Here is a 20,700-nt window from a genome sequence, read left to right as displayed (position 1 = left end):
GTGTGTATCCTGATCAGAGTCCATGATATCTGGGGGCCCAGAGGAAACCAAGTTCTAATGAGGGCTATAGTGGTGAGGTTAGCACCCTGGAAAGGATAAGCCAAGAGTAGACCTGTTTACGTATCAGTCATTGTGAGGACAAAATGGTTTGTGTCAGCACATTGGCACAGTGGCCCAATAAAATCAATTTGATGGTGAGAGAAGGGTCATTCACCCTTTGGTATAGACCTTCATGGGCTGTGCCACCAATAATCACGTTGGGAGGGTAGGGTTTGGGTTAGGGCCAGTGACATGGAGATGTCATGAATTTTGGCCCCAAATACAAGCATCTGGGGCCCAAGATGAGGGTAATACTTGAGCTTATTTGAGAAATGGGAGCAAATTGGACAGATACGACATTTAAATGAGCCACCTCTGGGAGTCAGGGTAGGAGCTGAGATGGGAAATTTTCATTGTAGTACATGAGGTCTGAGAGGTAATATATTGCCAATGTGGAAGGCCCTGTCATAGGGGATAAGCCTGAATGTGAAATCTATTTTGAGCCCATCAACTGAATCAAACAGTCTAGGAGTCTGTAAAAATATGAAAAAAAATGACATAATTTTTTGATGGTGTCCTCCAGTGTCAACGTGACTACAATTAGCTCTGTGAATTTTCTCATCCTTTATTCGGGATGTCCCAGTCGTGGGATGGAAAGTGGTAACTCTCCATTGGGCTCCATCACGAATGATGTGGTGCTGCTGACTGAAATAAATGGACTCCCTTTCCACTGGGACTTGGTTATCCCAAGAGGCCCCAAGGATGGCCAATGGGGCCAGGAGGGGGCAATCTCTCCTGGATTTGTGGACTTGGGCAAAGGACAGAGGGTGGGAAAAGCCACATTCGCCTGTAGTTTGGATATGCCTGAGGGTTCAAGCCGTATCCTGTAGATACCATTTCCTTTTAATAAGGAGGCTTCACTGCCTGTTCCAAGCCTGTGGGGTGTTGTTTCCTTTCCATAACCTATGGTAAAATAGGCAGCTGCACTTAAGAGACATGGGCTCAGGGCCTATGATGGCTTTTTTCTCAAGTAGGGCCCAATCAGCACTAAGATTTGTCTTTTAAGAGAAATCTACCTCAGCCACTGAGGGTAGTTTGTATCTGAAACACATGGGGAGTTGTTGGCTATCATGTGTGGTCCAAAGACTCCAAGGGGCACAAGACAGTTGCTAGGACTCCCACCATCCCACCAAGGGGTCACCAGGCAGATGTGGCATCGCTTGTTGGATGGTCTTTTTACATGGGCCTGCTGTTGGGGTGGCCCCCATTCAAATTGAAATGATTTTTTCCGTGACTTTTGTCAATAGATTTTAAAAAGACTATTGTAAATGAATTGTTGCAACCAAATGTTGCAGGCCATGGCCTGACAGTGCGCTGCCAGAATGGAGCTCACTGATTTGGGGTGACTCAGACTCATGTAGGAGGCACAATAAAGAATCAGTCAAATTACTGTACCTCTCTTGGGCCCATGAAGGTTGTAATACAGTTTTTCTGTTTTGTTTTTGCCACGCCGCATGGCTTGCGGGATCTCTGTTCCTCGACCAGGGATTGAACCCACAGCAGTGAAAGGACAGAATTCTAACCACCAGCCCACCAGGGAACTCCTTGTAATACAGTTTTAAATTAAAATATTTTATCAACAGTTCTGCTATGTAGATCTCCAAATGCGCAGCTTTTTGAGCCTTCATCTTGTGCATTCTTCAGAGGATCTGAAGTTCAACAATGGAGTTTGAACTAAACTTTCCAATGATATTATCTAGGTTTGCTGTTCTAACAGAGACAAAACGAACAACAGTTTAAACAACATACAATAGTTTTCGCTCACGGATTCAGGTTAAGCTAACACTAGCCCCGGTAGGAAACCACCTTACTGCCCAGGAACTCGGCAATATGAACTTTGTCCCCAAGTGATTTGTGTGAACTGTAGTCCAACAGTTCCGAAGTGGCTCAAGTGCTTCCGGCGGAAGAGGGTGGGAACTCGGGCTGTGTTCTCCTCTGGCTTTCTGGGAAGTGTAGTTTACAAGTTCCGTAGAGACTCGGACGCTTCCGCACAGGCGCCGCTGGGACAGGGGAATTGTGGGAAGTGTATCCCCAGCGCAGCCTGGGGGCGGGGTTTCAGGCCCTGCCGCTCTGGGCGGTCAGGTAGTCTCCCTCTCTTCCCTCGCGCTGGTGAGTTGCTTCCGCGTTTTGCGACCCGTGGGAATTTCCCTGGGTACCTGTCCAACCCAGCCATCAATTTGGGGGAAAGAGCTGCTTCAGAGAGCAATGGTTTGAGGGCTGGGGCGTGGGCGGTTGTTCCTTTGGGCGGAGTCCTCTGCATTTGGTGCGGTGTATGGGATCGTTCCTGGCCTGGTTGGAGGGGCACTAGGGCTCTCGCCTTGAGGACCCATCCCCTGGGCCGTGCACCTAATACCCTGCTCTGTCATTTCCCGCAGTAGAACATTGGATGAATTGCTTAAATTTCTGTCTCTGATGGTTTCTTGTAAAATTGGGATGACATTACTACTCTTAAAAAACAAAATTCAGGGAATATTCCGAAGGTCCAGTGGTTAGGACTCCGAGCTTTCACTGCCGAGGGCCGGGGTTCAATCCCTGGTGGGCGAGGTAAGATCCCACAAGCCACATGGCGGGGCCAAAAACAAAACAAAAAAGGCAAAATCAAACAAAGTTCAACTGTGTAAATTTGAAGATCTAATTGGCTTTATGCAACAGTTGGTGAATTGAGCAGCATCCCATCTAGTAAATAGAAGGGTTGTACAAAATGGAAAGGTTTTTTTGGTTGTTTCAGGCAGAAAAGTAGGGCAAAGGAATTATTAGTAAAAAAAAAGAAAGGATTATTTTTAGGTCAAGATCTCTTTTTGTGGGGAATGGAATTGCAAGGGCTTTATCGTGAAGATTGCCTCTTCTCTGGGGGATGGAAATGGGCTTTGTAATAGATTACCTCGTTAGTGCTGGCCAGAAAATACCAGCCTGGTTGATTAACATTATATTTCTATGTAAGGTGGAAACTGCAGTTAAGTCTTGGTTTGCTGTCATGGGGCGGGGTGTAGCAAATGACTCCATTTTGGGCCTTTTTTTTTTTTTAGCCGCCTCCGGGCATGTGGGATCTTAGTTCCCCCCACCAGACATCAAACCCTTGCCCCCTGCACTGGAAGCACGGAGTCTTAACCACTGGATCACCAGGGAAGTACTGGGCCTGTTCTTTCTTTTTTAACACTACCTTCCTAATACGGTGGTTTGAGAATTAAACGGGATGGTATGAATAAAAGTCTTGATGGAGAAAATGTTCACATATTGAGGTATGGGGCAGTCATTTTAGCTTATACATGGTTCGGCCTGAACTTTGTGTGAGCCAAAGCAGCCTGACTCATGGCCTGTCAAACACACACAGCACATCTGCTTTAACCATTGAGGTAAAGACGATCCATCTCAAAGATAAGGATAAATAACTCCCTTCCTGTGGCATCTTCCTGCATCTCTCCTCTACCTGAGTATCTTTCCCAGAACAACATAAAACCGTGTTCATTGCAGCTTCCTATATAATGGCAAATCTAGTACTCATCAGGGATTGTGCCAAAATGCTTATTTAATTCATCCAGGAACACAGCAGTGGTTTGATAAATCGGGTTTATTCGCTGCGGTGAGAGATTACACCCACCTTGGGGAACCATGAGGTGCCACGGCGGTAAGAGGGTGTCAGAAAAAAAAATCTATTACAGGATTTGGGCTTCATTTAAGTGTTTTGGGAGAGGGCCTAAGGACGCAGGGTTCACTCCGGATTGGATGCTGCTAGAAAGCAGGAGCAATTTTAAGATTTAGTATCTCAATAAATGTTATATTTGGGGAGAGCAGACTAGAACAAAGGTAAAGCTCTAAGTGGTAAAGAAATAGCATCACTCTTTTAGCCAAGAGGAGGATGTTTGGCATTGTGTGGGTGGCACAGTGACCTTGTTTTTGTCTGTCTAAAAATTACGAAGGGGGCCTTCTTTTGTCTCACTTTACCGTGGTCTCAGAGAAACCTCATTTGAGGATGGTAGTCTGTGATTTATGTCCCAAAAGAGAATACTATTGGCCTGTGAGTGCCATGTCAGCTTTCAGATGTCAGGAGTATTTTGTTTTTAATTCTCATTACATTCAACACACCATTATATAGCCATCTTTTGGAAGGAGTTAGATTTTCAGTGGCTGACGTTAGAAAATGACTAGCTTATATTGAGTTTAGAAAAATAGATACAGAACACAAGATTTCATTTAAAAAAACAAAGATGTATGTTGATAGGCATATGTGTTGACATGTTTACAGAGAGAAAAAAATCTGGTTATCTTCAAGGGGAAGGAATCTAGGTGCATCCCCCTCTCCCCCATTTTGCTTTATACAATTTTTAATTGGCTTCCAATAACATGTGTTTTTATTTTTTTTTTAATTTATTTTATTTATCTTTGGCTGTGTTGGGTCTTTGTTGCTGCGCGCGGGCTTTCTCTAGTTGCATCTAGCGGGGGCTACTCTTCATTTTGGTGCACAAGCTCCTCATTGCGGTGGCTTCTCTTGTGGAGCACAGGCTCTAGGCGCACCGGCTTCAGTAGTTGTGGCGCACGGGCTTAGTTGCTCCGTAGCATGTGGGATCTTCCGGGACCAGGGCTTGGACCTGTGTCTCCTGCACTGGCAGGCGGATTCTTAACCAGTGCGCCACCACGGAAGTCCCAACATATGTGTTTTTAAATTGCTCATTATAATAAAGATATTTTAACCAGAAAATATAAAGGAAAAAACTCAGTACAAAACATCCTCCATCAATAGAATCCTCCCCAGTGCTCTAGCATTTTGGCTTTGGGAGTCAGAATGACTCCAGTGCCAAGCTCTTCAGCCTTCATTATGCTTGCTTTGAGATAGCAAACAGTTTCTTAACGTCTCTGAAATTTGGTGTTTTCACCTCCAAAGTAGGGATCATAACTTCAATGAAAAGTTTAAATGAGGGAAGAGCACTTTTCCATGAGGACAAGCTTCCACTTTGGCCCTCTCAAGTTGTTTTTCCTGAGAAACCAGTGGTACCACAGGGTCTGGTACCTTCTTCGATCCTCCTGGTCCCTCCCAAATCCTTCTACCTCGCCTATTCTTTGACCTCTCAGTTTTAGCCTCATATTGTCAGATTATATTCAAATCAAACTACTTTCAATCACCTAGTGTTCCCTAAACAGTCATCCCCCCTTAACTTTTTTCTTTTAAAAAAATTTTTGGCTGCGCCCTGCGGCATGCGGGATCTTAGTTCCCAACCAGGGATCAAACCCTTGTCAAGGCCCTGGAGTGGGAACGTCCAGTCCTAGCCACTGGACGGCCAAGGAAGTCCCCCACCCTGTTAATTTCTTGAAGATTGCATCTCCTCACTTGTTCCCTTTCCAACAATACTCCTGCCATAATTGGAGGCATTTCGACTTCAGAAAGTCGTGTCTATGGAACATTTTCGCTGGAGGACTCGGGGAAACGTAATGCAGGCTCTCAGTGTAGAAATCCGCCTTACCACCCCCGAAGTTGGGACTTGGCGGGAATCTTTTCTCTCTGGCATTTTGGGAACCGTAGTCAAGGAGCTTCCCGTAGTCTTCCTGGAAAGTGAGCCTCTGGACTGTTTTCCTCGGCATTCTGGGAGATGTAGTCCAGGCACGGTGTAGTCGCTCGCACTTCCGCTCAGGAAGGCGGATCTGACGAATTCTGGGAAGTGTAGTCCAGAAGCCCGGTGGACTCGTAGGCACTCTCGTTCCCGGAGTGGGCGGGTTGCCGGTGTGTTTTCTGTTGGCCCGTGCGTCTGTTCCGCGTCTCGCTGGCCCTTGCGAGCTTCCTGTGTCTCCGCTTGGGACGCGCAACCACCTGGCAATCGATTTAGGGGAAAAGAATCCTCGGCGGAGAACGCAGGTGCGGAGGGGCGAGGGCGGCCGTGTGCGTGCCCCTCGGCGGAGCCTCTGTGCGTTTGGGGCGTTCTGGAAACCCCAAGAGGGCGCTGGCTACGCTCGCGTATCCCCTGGATTGGGAATTTCCGCGGCTCTCACCTCGCCCAGTCCGCCTCCCTACACCTTCCACGCGCGCTTCCACTTCCTCGCGTGGGGAGTTAATCTCCCTGTGCCTCCCGTTGCTTTTCTTTAAAATGTTAGGACCTTCTTAGAAGAATTGTTTTGGGAATTGAAAAAGGTGGTACAAATAGAAATTTTAAGTTCCTGGCACGTAGTGAATGATGATCTCTCCTTGGTGTTAATTTCTCGAGGAGCGGTCAGGTCCCCGGGTTGGGTCAGAAATCCAGCTTCAATGACACTTGCCCTTCTCTCTATTTCTGCGTGACGCTGGATAATCCCGGACCCCTTCTGACTCTTTTGGAGGAGAAGGTTCCGGATTGCTCGGGATTGCTTCTAGATTGCTCGGAGGGAGGGGAAGCTTTAACTTTTATGGGGACGGGGACTCAATCGTGGCACTTCATAGCATTCTTTCTTTCTCCAGCGTGATTTCTCAAAAAGGACCACACGGAGGTAGAGCGAGTGACCCTGAGCTACATGATAGCAAAGCTCCACGTGAGTGAGACTTGACAGTTTTGTTTTACAATGATCTTCACATCAGTCAGAGAATGTGTAGGATGTGTAATTGGACATGAGTATTGATAGTAATTAATCCTTAACTGTTAACTTAAGTGATGAGGGCTTTACACAAATAAATACATTATGTCACACCATGCCTCCGTGAAGAAATATTGCTCTTTTCCTGTTTTGAAAAATGAGATTGAGACCCAGGGAGCTGAAAGTTATTTGCCCATAGTCACCCACCAAGTAAGAGGCTGAGGTGGGGTTGGAATTCAGGCAGTCTGAGTCCAGAGCTTGAGTTCATAATCTTTTGGATGTAATTCTCCTTAAGCTTTAGGAACTAGGTGGAATCAAGCAGTTTAGTCAGAACTTGATTGTGAGGGACCTTAACATCAAATAAAATGGGCTTGGACTTTTCTATGAGTTTTTCAAAATATCATCAACTATTTTGTTTCACTTGTTACAAATAATATTTCTTATTCTCATAGTACTGTATCATTGTGGAACATTCAGAAATTAAAGAAATTTGAGAGAAAAAAATTGTTTAATTACTTATTAATCCAGGGTGTAAAGATAGCAACAGTTAAGCTTCTAATGCATCTCTGTTTAGTGATTCTTTTTGTGTATTTGTTTATAAACATTTTACAGATTTTATCTTATCCTACCTTTCTCAGTGATTTTTCCCTTATGTGTTTTAAGTATGGAGATTTCCAAACACTGACAAGAAAGAATAAACTAATGAACTTCCATGTAATTTAATGATCAGTCTTACTATTTTCATTATTATTGTTATTCCTGTGACTGTTTCCTGATTTTTAAGAAAGTTTTATTTTTATATAATTTTAAACCTATAGCAAAGTTGCAAAAGTAGTATAAGGAACTCTCCTATACTTGTTACCTAAATTCACCAATTGTTTACATTTTGCCTATCTACTCTGTTCCTCCATCAGGAATGTACCTATATTCAGTGACAGCTCATCTTAGCTTTCTGCATGAAGGAAGCCCACATACCATGAGTAATCAGGAGGTGTCTTGGTAAGAAGGATTTAGGAAAGGCTGACTATAGGATTTTAGCATCACATACTTGGTAATATTAGACTATTATACTAAATATATTTTTTAATTAGTTAACTTATTTATTTATTTTTGGCTGCGTTGGGTCTTTGTTGCTGCACGTGGGCTTTCTTTAGTTGCATCAAGCGGGGGCTACTCTTTGTTGCAGTGCGCGGGATTCTCACTGCGGTGGCTTCTCTTGTTGCAGAGCATGGGCTCTAGGCACGCGGCTTCAGTAGTTGCAGCACGCGGGTTCAGTAGTTGTAGCTCGCAGGCTCTAGAGTGCAGGCTCAGTAGTTGTAGCACACGGGCTAAGTTGCTCCGTGGCATATGGGATCTTCCCGGACCAGGGCTCAAACCCGTGTCCCCTGCGTTGGCAGGCGGATTCTTAAACCACTGCGCCACCAGGGAAGCCCCTATACTAGATATTATACTAGAGAATAGTGTTTATATATTAGATATCTATTAAGTTATTTCTAATCATAGTTAATAGGTAACAGTAGATAATGCCAGATAGCATATTAGGTAACATACTGTTATATAATCCACGTCCTGTATTTTGTTCTGTTTTTCATTGGAAGTCTTCATAACTGGTTTTCCTCTCAGTTTAAAGTCCAATTTTATACCCAGCTCACAGATACAGAGAACAGATTGGTGGTTGCCAGAGACAGGGTGTGGCGGGGGTGGGTGAAATGGATGAAAGTGGTTAAAAGGTTCAAACTTGCAAGTATAGAGTAAATAAATCATGGAAATATAATGTACATCATTATGACTCTAGTTAATAATACTGTATTGCTCATTTAAAAGTTTCTAGAAGAGTAGCTCCTAAAATTTCTCATCACACAAAATACATAAATTTGTAATTATGTATGGTGATGTATGTTGACTAGATTTATTGTGGTAATTATTTCACAACATATACAAAACTAGAATGATTATATCGTACACCTGAAATTAATATTATAACCCAATTATACCTCAATTTAAAAAGCAATAATAAAGCTCATGCACTTGATCATTAAAAAAAAATTCCAATTTTATGCCTTGCCTTAAGGTGTATATTTGTTTATAAACATTTTACAAAATTTTTTTCATACTTTTCATAATGTTCTTCTTTGACATGGAATGATTCCACAGCCTTTGTCTTTTTTGTTCGTGATGCTTTTAGGGAGTATAGAGGCAAGTTATTTTGGAGGACCATTTGAGGTTCATCTGATATATTCCATGTTTAGCTTCAGATTACGCATTGTTGGCAGGGATTCCACAGAAGTGGTGAAGTGTCCTTGTCACTGCAACATAGCAGGAGCCAAAGAATATCAGTTTGTCCCTATATTGGTAAACTCAACTTTGTTTACTAGGCTAAGGTAATGTCTGTCAGATTTCTCCATTGTAAAGTTACTCTTGTTTTTCGGAATTAATGAAGTTTTATTATGGGGAGATACATTTATTAGTGGGCATTCTACTATGAAGTGAAACTTCTTCTCTCCCACTTATTTATTTATTCATTTAAATATAAATATTAGTATGGACTCAGGATCCATAAATTAGTATTCTAAACGACATGTAGATTAATAAACATTTATTTTTACCAGCTTGAGGTATATTGTACATATCATAGAATTCACCCACTTGAGATGTACAAATCAATGATTTTTTAGTAACTTTGCTGAGTGGTGCAACCATTGCCATAATAATTTGGAACATTTTCATTTCCCCAGTTGGATTCCTTAGTTAATCCCCATTCTCTCCCCAGATACCCAGGCTACCACTAACCTACTTTCTGTCTCCATAGATTTGCCTATTCTGGACATTTCATATAAATGGAATCATACAATATGTAGACTTTTGTGTCAGTCTTCTTTTGCTTTCCCACACATTTGCAAGGGTTCATCCACGTTGTAGCATAATCAGGACTTCATTCCTTTTCATTGGTGCATAATATTCCATTGTATGGATATGCCACAATTTGTTCTTTCACGCATAGGCCAACATTTTGGATGTTTCCAAATTTAGGTTATCATGAATAATGCTGCTGTGAACATTCATATGCTCATTCACAAGAAGCATCTGCATGGGTGAGCGGCGACCCAGGTCACTCTTTCGTGTCTTTTTTCTGCCTTCCCAGACACTCTGCCAGGTGCAATTCGGACCTCCCAGGATCTGTGTAACTCAGGACTGTGCCCATCCCCAGACACAGGAGGAAACATGACCATGTTCAAGGTGAGTAGGGCCCGCCTTTCTCACTTTTAAAGTTCCATCTCATTACTCAGACTGTTGCACGTTTGTCTTGGGATGACTCAAGCAGAACAAGAGACATGGGAGGGCCTGTTCTCCTCCCGGCTCTTAAGTTGTCCCTTTTGAGTTTTCATTGCATTTGTTTTTATTGTTTATTTTGTGTTATTATTATTTATTTTATAGAGTAGAAAAATGACTAGAAATGAACAACTCTCTCACTTCACTACTTCCCTCCTGACAAACAAGCTGTTTTTATTTTCTCTTACTCTTTTTCTCATGTGCATTCATAACTCTTTTGTATTTATGATGTACATTTAATTTTAAATTGTAACTTCTTTCCTTTAATATTAGATAACGTTCATTTTTTTAATGGATACAACATATTTGTCATTGAATTGATGTACGTTTTTATTTTTTATTTTTGTACCCTTTTATTTATAACTGCTTCCCACTTGTAGCCATTTAGATGGTTTAGGAATTTGACTGTTCTAAGCAAACCTGCAGTGACAGCTTTCCTACATTAAACCTTCCCCCCCGCCAAATCAGTTCTGAAAACAGTCTCAGTTTTTTCTCCTTACTGTACTGTGAGCTCAGAAAGAGTACATTTGATATGTGTCCTGTTGGCTGTTTTCTAGGTAGAATATCCAGATACAAGCATGGCGCAGCCCTAACTTGCTTTGCACAAAAATATTTGGAGATTTTCACACAGGAAGAGCTGGATTCTGACTTCCCCAGGCCTGAGTCATGGCTTGTGTATATTTTATTTACTGGTCCTTTTTTGTTCTTTTATGTGTTAACCAGTTTGACTAAAGTAGTATGTAACCTTAGCTTAAAATGTCCAGTGATACTAGATTTGCCAGTAATTTGACTTCTGTTTCTGCATTTACTCTTTAGAGCAGCTGCGTGAGGAGATTTTGTCTCATTTTCTTTTTAAACACTTGAAATATGAGACACCTGCTCACGTTGACACAGGAAACCAAGGGTCTGGAATGCTAAGCAGTCTGCTTAAGTGAAAGATAAACAAGAAGAAAGAAAGAGTTCATTTGAGACCTGTGTCTTGTAGTGTTGTTGTCTGGAGGGCCTTTTGAGTGATGATTTCCACAGTCAGTAGGTAGTGCTGCTCCTCCCCGACCCCTTTCTTGGGTTGCATCTCTTCTCTTTCTGCATCTCTCCTCTACCTGAGTACTGCCACAGGTACTCTGAGATGCTCAGCGCTCCAGGCACACAAAGACAGCAGTTAGCACAGTCGTTGTATAAAATCTTTAAATTCCTCTGTGGCAAAAGATACCTTACATGGTATTACCAGAAAAAATAGCAACCTGGGGCAAAAGTATTTACCGAACGGATTCCAAAAAACAAAATCCAGAATAAAGAATCTTATACATAGGACAAAGGAAAAAATATAGTGGAATATGAATGGGGACATGAACAGGTATGTTAAAGAGGACAGATACAGATGGTTAATAAATATCTGGAAAGGTATTAGTATTAATTTATAATCAGATAAGTGGGAATACTAAAGCAAATTGTTCTTCCAAATCAGATTACAAAAACCGTGGGAAAATTTATAACCTGCTCTTGGCCAATATATGGAGATTCAGGGTACTTGTACTCTCTTCAAAGATTAGGGAAGTAAGAAAAAAAATTGGGAAGAAAATCTGCCATTATATAATTTTATAATTTATATTTTTAATATATAATTAAAAATATAATTTTAAATATGCCTATTTTGACATTTTAATTTTCATTTGCACTTATTTATTTATTTATTTTTGGCCACGTTGGGTCTTCGTTGCCGCGTGCAAGCTTTCTCTAGTTGTGGTGAGTGGGGGCTACTCTTTGTTACGGTGCGCAGGCTTCTCATTGCAGTGGCTTCTCTTGCTGCGGAGCACAGGCTCTAGGCACACAGGCTTCAGTTGTGGCTCACGGGCTCTAGAGCGCAGGCTCAGTAGTTGTGGCGCACGGGCTTAGTTGCTTTGTGGCATGTGGGATCTTCCCGGACCAGGGATCGAACTTGTGTCCCCTGCATTGGGAGGTAGATTCTTAACCACTGCACCACCAGGGAAGTCCTGCAAGTATTTTTAAATAATGAGGGAAATAAGATCTACAAAAATGATGTTCTTTGCAGGATGGATTATAAAGAGAAAAATATGTAAAATTAAATATGCTTTATTTAGAACAGGTAAATGTAGATAATCAGTTCTCTGGAATAATATGCAGCCACGAAATGGGATGAAATAGGTGTTATAATATGAAGGAACAATAAGAGTAATAGCAAATGTTTATCAGGCGCTTACTCTGTGCCACATACTCTTCCAAATGCCATAGATATTCCCTTGTTTAATCCTTGAAAGAACTCTGTCATGTAAGGACCATTATACAGAGAGGAAACTCAGGCACATAGGCAAGCTTGTCCAAAGTCACGCAGCTAGTAAGGGTAAGGGCCACGCAGACCTTTGGGAATCATGCCAAGGCATGTTGGACCCAGAGCATGACACTGAATGCTGCAATTAAGAGATGTAGTGTGGGCAAGATGGGAACCCATGTCTCTAGGAAGATCCTGGAACCAAGACTCTTCAGTCTGTGGAACTCAGAGAATAGAGATATTGCTACCAGAGCCCTTTACCAAGCAAGAAGTCCTTCAATAGGAAAATCTGGCTTCTAGCAGCATGAGTAGCTTATATGCACTCTAATTCAAGTCTAGCCAGTCAGCTTCCAAGTTTGAAATTCCCCTGACCCCTTAAATTTTGCCCTAGACTCTGGATCGAGGAAACAGACTTGAGAGCCTTGCTTCCTGTCTCCTTGTTGGTTGACCTCGCCATAAAGCTTTTTCTAAAAAAAAAAAAAAAAAAAAAGTGTACCTTGAGGTTACATAGGGTGAACTACATCGATGTCCCACACAGGTTACCAAAAGCTTGTTAGCTTGGCAGACAATAAAGAAAAGTGGTAGCTTTTCTATCACAACAGGGTTCGTGTGTGTGAGAGGAAGAAGGCCATTGCTGTCAAATATGTTTGGACTAAATTGCGAAATTCTTCTCAGGACAACTGGCAATATTCAACAAAAAGTAAAATGCATGTAGTCCAGGATATATATTTAGGGTTTTGGGAGGCTTACTGGTAAGTAGACCCAATGAGGGCACAAAATAAATACAAGGATGGTTGTCACTGCCACACTTTCGGTGAGGCTGAGGAAAATCAGTGTGTGACATTGGCAGGATGAAAGGAGAAGGTCTGGGAAGTCTACAGATTTGACTGAAGTCCCTCAGAATCTGGGCTCACTTCCCTCCCATCCTCTCCATCTTTTCAGCACTGTCCCTTTTCTTTCTTTCTTTTTTGTTTTTAAAATATTTATTTATTTGGTTGCGTTGGGTCTTAGTTGTGGCAGGCGGGCTCCTTAGTTGTGGCTCACCGGCTCCTTAGTTGTGGCATGTGAACTCTTAGTTATGGCATGCATGTGGGATCTAGTTCCTGGACCAGGGATTGAACCTGGGCCCCCTGCATTGGAAGCGTGGAGTCTTAACCACTGTGCTACCAGGGAAGCCCCAGCTGTCCCTTTTCAAGTGGCCATTGGTTGTAAGATTGAGGCTACATGTGTTTGGTGTCGTAGGAGGTGGTGACCTTCAAGGATGTGGCTGTGACCTTCACGGAGGAAGAGCTGGGGCTGCTGGACTCCACCCAGAGGAAGCTGTACCAGGAAGTGATGCTGGAGAACTTCCGGAACCTGGTCTCAGTAGGTGAGGACAGGCACCCTCTCTAACCTAATGTCAGCTCCCCAGTTTGGCTTTGTGTCCTCAGGTGCTGAAGGCTTTGGGGATCTTGAAACGGTCACCTGCATTTGGGGACCTCACTTTTCTACCAACAGTTTTTTAACGAAATCAAATAAGGTAGAAAAATGCCAGGATTTGTTGGGAAGAATGGAATACATTGCAGCAAAAACTCTTACCAATTGCGTGAGTGATGTAAGAACCGATGGGAGGAGATTTAATAAAGGTAGACATTGGCAATAAATCGGTTTGTGTAATACTTACTACGCATATGTGTCTGGGTCTTGAAATACTGGTATTTCTTCAAATAGGTCATGTTTTTTGTTTATTTTTTTTTTTTAAATACACTGGTTTTGATTCATTGATCAACATTTAATTCAGGAATCTAAATTTCCAGTAAATTGTACCTTTAGTGTGTTCCTTTTAAGTATGTGACTCTGCATGTTCACAGGGTGTCACCCCTTCAAACGTGATATATTCCACTTAGAAAAGGAAAAAAGGCTTTGGGTGGTGAAGACAGCAACCCAAAGAGAAGGGACATCAGCTAAGAACCAGGCAGATAAGAGTCCTTGGAGATGCTCTTCTATGTGTTTTTACTTTTCTCCAATCCTTTGCTGTCATCTGGTCCAAACTGCCAGACTCCTTCTTTCACATGCCTTTGTACTGGTTGCCCTGCTCCTACCCTTCCCCTCCTATAGTCTTTTCTCCCCATCACAGCCAAAAGTGATGCTTAGGAAAGATTGCCATTCCTCTATTCCAAACCTTTTATGGCTTATTTTTCTCAAAGTTAAAACCTCTTCAAGTGGCTTCTGGAGTCCCCCAGGGTCCGCTCATGGGCCCCTGCTGCCTCTCCAATTCCTCTCCTCTGCTCTCCTCTCTCGCTCCATCCCTCCCACCCCTGCCGGCCTCCGCAGTGTTCTCAGACCTGCTGGGGATGCTGTATCGCCCGTGGCTGCCCTGATAAGTCACCACAAACTTCATGGCTTAACACAACACATGTTGATCATCTTACACTTCCAGAGGTCAGAGCTGTAACGTGGTTCTCACGGGGCTGAAATCAAGGTGTTGGCACCATTGCGTTTCTCCTTGGGGGCTCTAGGGGATAACCTGCCTTTCCAGCTGCTAGTGGTCACCCAAATCTCTTAGCCTGTGGCCGCCTGCCTCCATCTTCACAGCCAGCGACATCGCTTCTCTCTGCCCCTTGCTGTGTATTTGCACGCCCCTCTCCCGCTCTTCTTCTGCATCCCACTTCCTCTTTGAAGGGCCCTTTTGACTGCATTGAGACCCCACGCCCACCCCATAGTAGAGGATCATCTTCCCTTTTAAAGTCAGCTGATCAGCAACCTCAATCCCATCTGCAACCTTAATTCCCCTCTGCCACATAACCTAACATATCTTAGGTTCCAAAAATCAGGACGTGAGTTCCTTGGGGGACAGTTATTCTGCCCACTGCCGGGACTTCTGCCTCTTAGCCCTCACCTTGCTCTCTCTCTTCCTTTTACCTCAGATCCTCCTGTTCCTCCCTTACTGCCTTCAGGTCTCCGCTCCGTTCTAACAGCACGCGAAAGGCCTCCTCTGACCACCCTGTCTAAAATCCCATCCTCCCTGTACTCTCCTTGTTCTGCCTTTTATTGGGTCTCACAGACTTTGGTTTGCTTGCTTATCACTTCTCTCTCTGCACTGAAGTGTGATCCACAGGAGTGAGGAGTTTTGTCTGTCCTGTTTAGTGCTCTGTCCTCAGTACCCAGAGCATCCTGGTATGTGGCAGGTGTCTGTAAATATTTGTTGACTTAGTGAGCGTGTTGATGGTTGGAACAGGAGACCCCCGTGTCTCCGAGGGTCATGGAGATAACTGTTAGTCATGTGCAAACCAGAGTGAACGAAGGAGGTTGCAGAACATTTTTGTCTTTTGATGAATGTCTATCCGATTACTTTCATTTTTTTTCTTATTCATTTTTTAATTTCATTTTTATTTATTTTATCTTTCCAATTACTTTCTGTTTCAATTACTTTCTTTTTTTAATTGAAGTATAGTTGACTTACAATGTTGTGCTAATTTCTTTTTTTACAAATTTATGTATTTTATTTATTTATTTTTGGCTGAGTTGGGTCTTCGTTGCTGCACATGGGCTTTCTCTAGTTGCGGCGAGCGGGGGCTACTCTTTGTTGCAGTGCGCAGGTTTCTCATTCCCGTGGCTTCTCTTGTTGAGGAGCACAGGCTCTAGGCTCGTGAGCTTCAGTAGTTGTGGCATGTGGGCTCAGCATTTGTAGCTCACGGGCTCTAGAGTGAAGGCTCAGTAGTTGTGGCGCACGGGCTTAGTTGCTCCACGGCATGTGGGATCTTCCCGGACCAGGGCTCAAACCCATGTCCCCTGCAATGGCAGGCGGATTCTTAACCACTGCACCACCAGGGAAGTCCCCCACATTCTGTTTTCAAAGAGATAGTCCAAAAGATTCAGAAGGAACTAGTGATGTGCCCTCTTGCTTTCTTTTCACCCCAAGGGATTTTTGCCACCTTTGATTTTCTTTATTAACAGCATGCTTGGTGTACCCTGGTCTCTGGGACAGCTTTTCAGCTTTCCAGCAAAACTGAGTTCTCTGTCCCTTTGATATTTCAAATAACTTACTTGGAAAAGATGTTTTCCTTGTAGGACTTGGCTTAAGCTCTCATAAAAAAGTCAAACCGAGATTCATTTATTCATTCAACATGCATTTGTAGGGTACTCACTGTACTCCAGGCATGATTCTGGACAGTGATTATAAAGTAGGAATGTGTTCCATGTACAAAGTGTGAAATGCTTCCCGCTTTGATGCATTGCAGTGGGAAAGAGACATATTAAACAACAAATGATTTAGTGAGTCATGTGGGGAAAAGTGCTGTGTAGAACATAAACAGATTCAAGGAGGATGGACCTTGCCACAGGTAGACTGAGTGAGGGCAGGATTGGTTATTTTACATTAGGTGGTAAAGAGGCCTCAGTGGTGGGTTGACATTGAACAGAGGCCTAAAAGACATGAGGAGTCACCCAGGTGTCTGTCTGAGAAGACTTCCTGGCAGAATTTAACTCCCATTTTAGGATTAGCTTTCAGAGTTTATACCGTGACCTCACCTTTTCCCTTTCTCAATATCTGTCTCTGAGTAAAAGATTACCTTCCACTTTTTACTTTTTTTCTTAGAGGTCTGAATTAATATCAGGTTTAGGACAGTGTATGTTATCTGTTCAACTTGGTTTCCCTTTTGTCCTAATGGAGAAAACCTGCCAGTAGGAGCTGAAGTTCTATCCTCTGCTTTCACTGTGTTTTAGTCGGTGTGTGATTAGATATTTGCTGCCAAACCTGCAAGTCATTCTGACCATTGCAATCACCTCAATGCTAAAGTAACTTTCCAATAAAGTGACCCAAGGCAGAGTTGTAGAGAGGCTGTTTACCATATGTCTACTGGATCAAAGAGGAGGCACCTTAAAGGGAGGGGAGTGAATTTCTCCTTTGAAACTTGTCAAAATTCCTTCACAAGTATTTTCTTCCTTCTTCTCCTTCTTCTTCTTTTTTTTGTGTATGAGGATTCCCTGGCGCTCCAGGGGTTAGGACTCTGTGCTTTCACTGCTGAGGGCCTGGGTTTGATCCCTGGTTGGAGAACTGAGATCCCACAGCAAAAAAAAAAAGCCTGTTTTGTTTTGTTTTGTTTTTAGAGCAGTTTTAGGCTCACAGCAAAATTGAGAGGTAGGTACAGAGATATCTCATATATCCCTTGCCCTCCCGACACTCACAGGCTTTAGCATCATTGACATGTCCTACCAGATACAACTGATGAGCCTACACTGACACATCGTTATCATCCAGAGACTATACTTTACATTAGGGTTCATTCTTGGTGTTGTACATTTTATGGATTTGGACAAATGTATAACGCCATGTAGCCACCATTATTAATATCATACAGAGTATTTCCACTGCCCTAAAAATCTTCTCTGCTTTGCTTATTCATCCCTCCTTCCCCCTAACCCTTGGCAGCCACTGACCTTTTTACTGTCTCCATACTTTTGCATTTTCCAGAACATCAAATAGTTGGAACCATACAGTATGTAGGCTTTTCAGATTGGCTTCTTTCTTTCTTCCTATTTAATAATATGCATTTACGTTTCCTCCACTTCTTTTCCTGGCTTGATAGCACATTTCATTTTAGCACTGAATAATATTCCACAGTGTGGAGGTACCACAATTTATTTATCCATTCACCTACCGAAGGACATCTTGGTTGCTTCCAAATTTTGTTTATGGAAAAGTTATTGCTTTTCCTTAAAGTTCTGGTTGATTCAGATTTTATTACCTATATAACTTTTTTGTCTACATCATTTATTAACTATATAGTTTACTATCCAAGATTCTAGGCTGCCTTTGAAATTCAGTAGAAATGGCCATAGGTGAACAATTTGAATCTAGTTATCAATTTTTTAAGTTAAGTTTTTGATGTCTAACTTGCGCCTCACATAGGAAATTTGCACCAGTGGGTTTTGTTATGCTTAGTGGATAGGAGCCAGCTGGACCACCTCTTGGTTTCCTTTGGCACGCAAACCAGAGCCCATGACATACAATGGAAGAGGCGAACTGAACATTCTCTGGATTCATTCAAGTCTCACACTGTCTCCTAAATGTGAAATCGTGACAGCACTGAGCAGAGCCTTCAGTTGTCCACATCTCTGAACTTTATGTCTTTGCAGAAGGAAAGATCCAAAGTGAGATGGAGACTGTTTCAGAAGCAGGACCACATGAAGAGCTTTCCTCCTGGCAGATCTGGCAACACATTGCAGGTGACTTCACCAGGTGTCAAGACTCCATGATAAAAAGTTCTGAATTCCACCAACATGGTGACTCATCTGGCCAGGTTGGGGCAGGATTCTCTGAAACTCACACAGGCCAGAAACCTTATCAGTGTAATGAATGTACAAGATCTTTCAGTGATGTCTCCAACTTTGATCTTCATCAACAAATACACCCAGGAGAGAAGTCTCATACATGTGGTGAGTGTGGAAAAAGCTTCTGTTACAGCTCAGCACTTCGCATTCATCAGAGAGTTCACTCGGGAGAGAAGCGCTATAAGTGTGATGAGTGTGGCAAGGAGTTCAGTCAGAGCTCACAGCTGCAAGCTCATCAGAAAGTCCACACCGTAGAGAAGCCATTCAGATGTGAGCAGTGTGGGAAAGGCTTCAGTCGTAGGTCAACACTTATTGTTCATTGTAAATTACATATGGGAGAGAAACCTTATAACTGTGACCAATGTGGAAGGGCCTTCATTCACGCTTCACACCTTCAGGAACATCAGAGAATCCACACTGGGGAGAAACCGTTCAAATGTGATATATGTGGTAAGAACTTCCGCCGTAGATCAGCCCTTAACAGTCATTGTATGGTCCACACTGGAGAGAAGCCATACAAATGTGATGAGTGTGGGAAGTGTTTCACTTGTAGCTCAAATCTTCATATCCATCAGAGGGTCCACACAGGAGAGAAACCTTATAAATGTGAGGAGTGCGGTAAGTGCTTCATTCAGCCTTCACAATTTCAGGCCCATCGGAGAATCCACACGGGAGAGAAACCGTATGTCTGTAAAGTGTGTGGTAAGGGCTTCATTTACAGTTCAAGTTTTCAAGCCCATCAGGGAGTCCACACAGGAGAGAAACCATACAGATGCAGTGAGTGTGGGAAGCACTTCAGGATGAAAATCCATTATCAAGTTCATCTGGTCATCCACACAGGAGAGAAACCCTATAAATGTGAGGTATGTGGGAAAGGCTTCCGTCAGAGTTCATATCTTAAAATCCATCAGAAGGCCCACAGCATAGAGAAACCTTACACGTGTGAGGAGTGTGGGCAGGGCTTCAATCAGAGTTCACGACTTCAGATCCACCAGCTGATCCATACTGGTGAGAAACCATACAAATGTGAAGAGTGTGGGAAGGGATTTAGTCGTAGAGCAGATCTTAAAATTCACTGCAGAATCCATACCGGAGAGAAACCATATAATTGTGAGGAGTGTGGGAAGGTTTTTAGTCAGGCATCTCATCTTCTGACCCATCAGAGAGTCCACAGTGGAGAAAAACCATTCAAATGTGAAGAGTGTGGGAAGAGCTTCAGTCGGAGTTCACACCTTCAAGCCCATCAAAAAGTCCATACTTTAGAAAAGCCATACAAATGTGAGGAGTGTGGGAAGGGCTTCAAGTGGAGCCTGAACCTCGACATGCATCAGAGGGTCCACACAGGAGAGAAACCATATAAGTGTGGGGAGTGTGGGAAGCACTTCAGTCAGGCCTCAAGTCTTCAGCTTCATCAGAGTGTCCACACTGGAGAGAAGCCGTACAGATGTGATGTGTGTGGTAAAGTCTTTAGTCGGTCTTCACAGCTTCAGTATCACAGGCGAGTTCACACAGGGGAGAAACCTTACCAGTGTGAGACGTGTGGTAAAAGCTTCAGTTGGCGCTCCAATCTTGTAAGTCATCACAAAATGCATACTGGGGATACATTTTATGAAAGCAGCGAGAGTGGTAAGAACATCAAGGAACTGTCAGAGGAAAGAAGTTCTACTAAATGATGTTTTCAAAAAACTCAAGTGCAACGTGAATTCTTGCAAGCGTCAGGTCTCATAGGAGAGAAAGTATTTTAGGTTAGTTGGTGTTGAAGCAGTAGCTAAACAGATCCTAGTGTTCACCAGACCACACAGCAGAGATCCCTTCCGAGTGGTGCAGTAAGGGCTGCATTCAGAACTTTGACATTTATCAGATGTCACTTAGGAGATAGCACTTAGAAAGGAAAAGAGTTTGGTCTGGCCTTTAATAAAAGTGTAAGGATTAGCTAGTCAAAATTGATGTCCATGAGAATGTGCGCTCCATGAGGGCAGGGACTTGGCTGCTGAATCTACACAACCTTAACATTGACTAGCACTTTTAGGTGTGCTCAGTACTTGTGTTTTAAATAAACCAAAAGGGGGAAATGTATAATATATGAAAGTTGTATCCAGAGGAGGAAACCTGCAAAATAAAATTAATTCAGGACATGA

The 20,700-nt window shown here is 42.9% G+C and overlaps 1 protein-coding gene across 2 annotated transcripts; it reads left to right on the top strand.

The window, feature by feature from the left end:
• Window positions 1-2,128: 2,128 nt before the first annotated feature.
• LOC111180770 (uncharacterized) lies at window positions 2,129-20,700 on the top strand. 2 transcript variants are annotated; one of them, XM_089902749.1, is made up of 5 exons: window positions 2,129-5,944; window positions 6,521-6,591; window positions 9,776-9,870; window positions 13,493-13,619; window positions 18,368-20,700. In XM_089902749.1, the coding sequence occupies exons 3-5, from the start codon at window positions 9,856-9,858 to the stop codon at window positions 20,233-20,235; spliced, it is 2,010 nt and encodes a 669-aa protein (XP_089758875.1). In that variant the 5' UTR covers window positions 2,129-5,944; window positions 6,521-6,591; window positions 9,776-9,855; the 3' UTR covers window positions 20,236-20,700. The 2 variants fall into 2 exon arrangements, with proteins under 2 accessions (XP_089758875.1, XP_022441157.1); XM_022585449.2 differs by lacking the exon at window positions 2,129-5,944 and having other exon boundaries at window positions 6,380-6,591.

This window comes from Delphinapterus leucas, chromosome 20, assembly GCF_059928025.1.
Source record: "Delphinapterus leucas isolate spDelLeu-1000000601 "Yukka" chromosome 20, BTC_Dleu_Yukka2, whole genome shotgun sequence".
Taxonomy (NCBI): Eukaryota; Metazoa; Chordata; class Mammalia; order Artiodactyla; family Monodontidae; genus Delphinapterus; species Delphinapterus leucas.
The sequence above is the reverse complement of the archived record's forward strand: the minus strand, read 5'-3'. Positions and strand labels throughout refer to the sequence as shown.

Excerpts from the sequence above, each read along its gene's own strand:
- LOC111180770 (XM_089902749.1), top strand. Across the intron at positions 13,620-18,367 it reads CCGGAACCTGGTCTCAGTAG|AAGGAAAGATCCAAAGTGAG; the intron begins GTGAGGACAGGC and ends ATGTCTTTGCAG.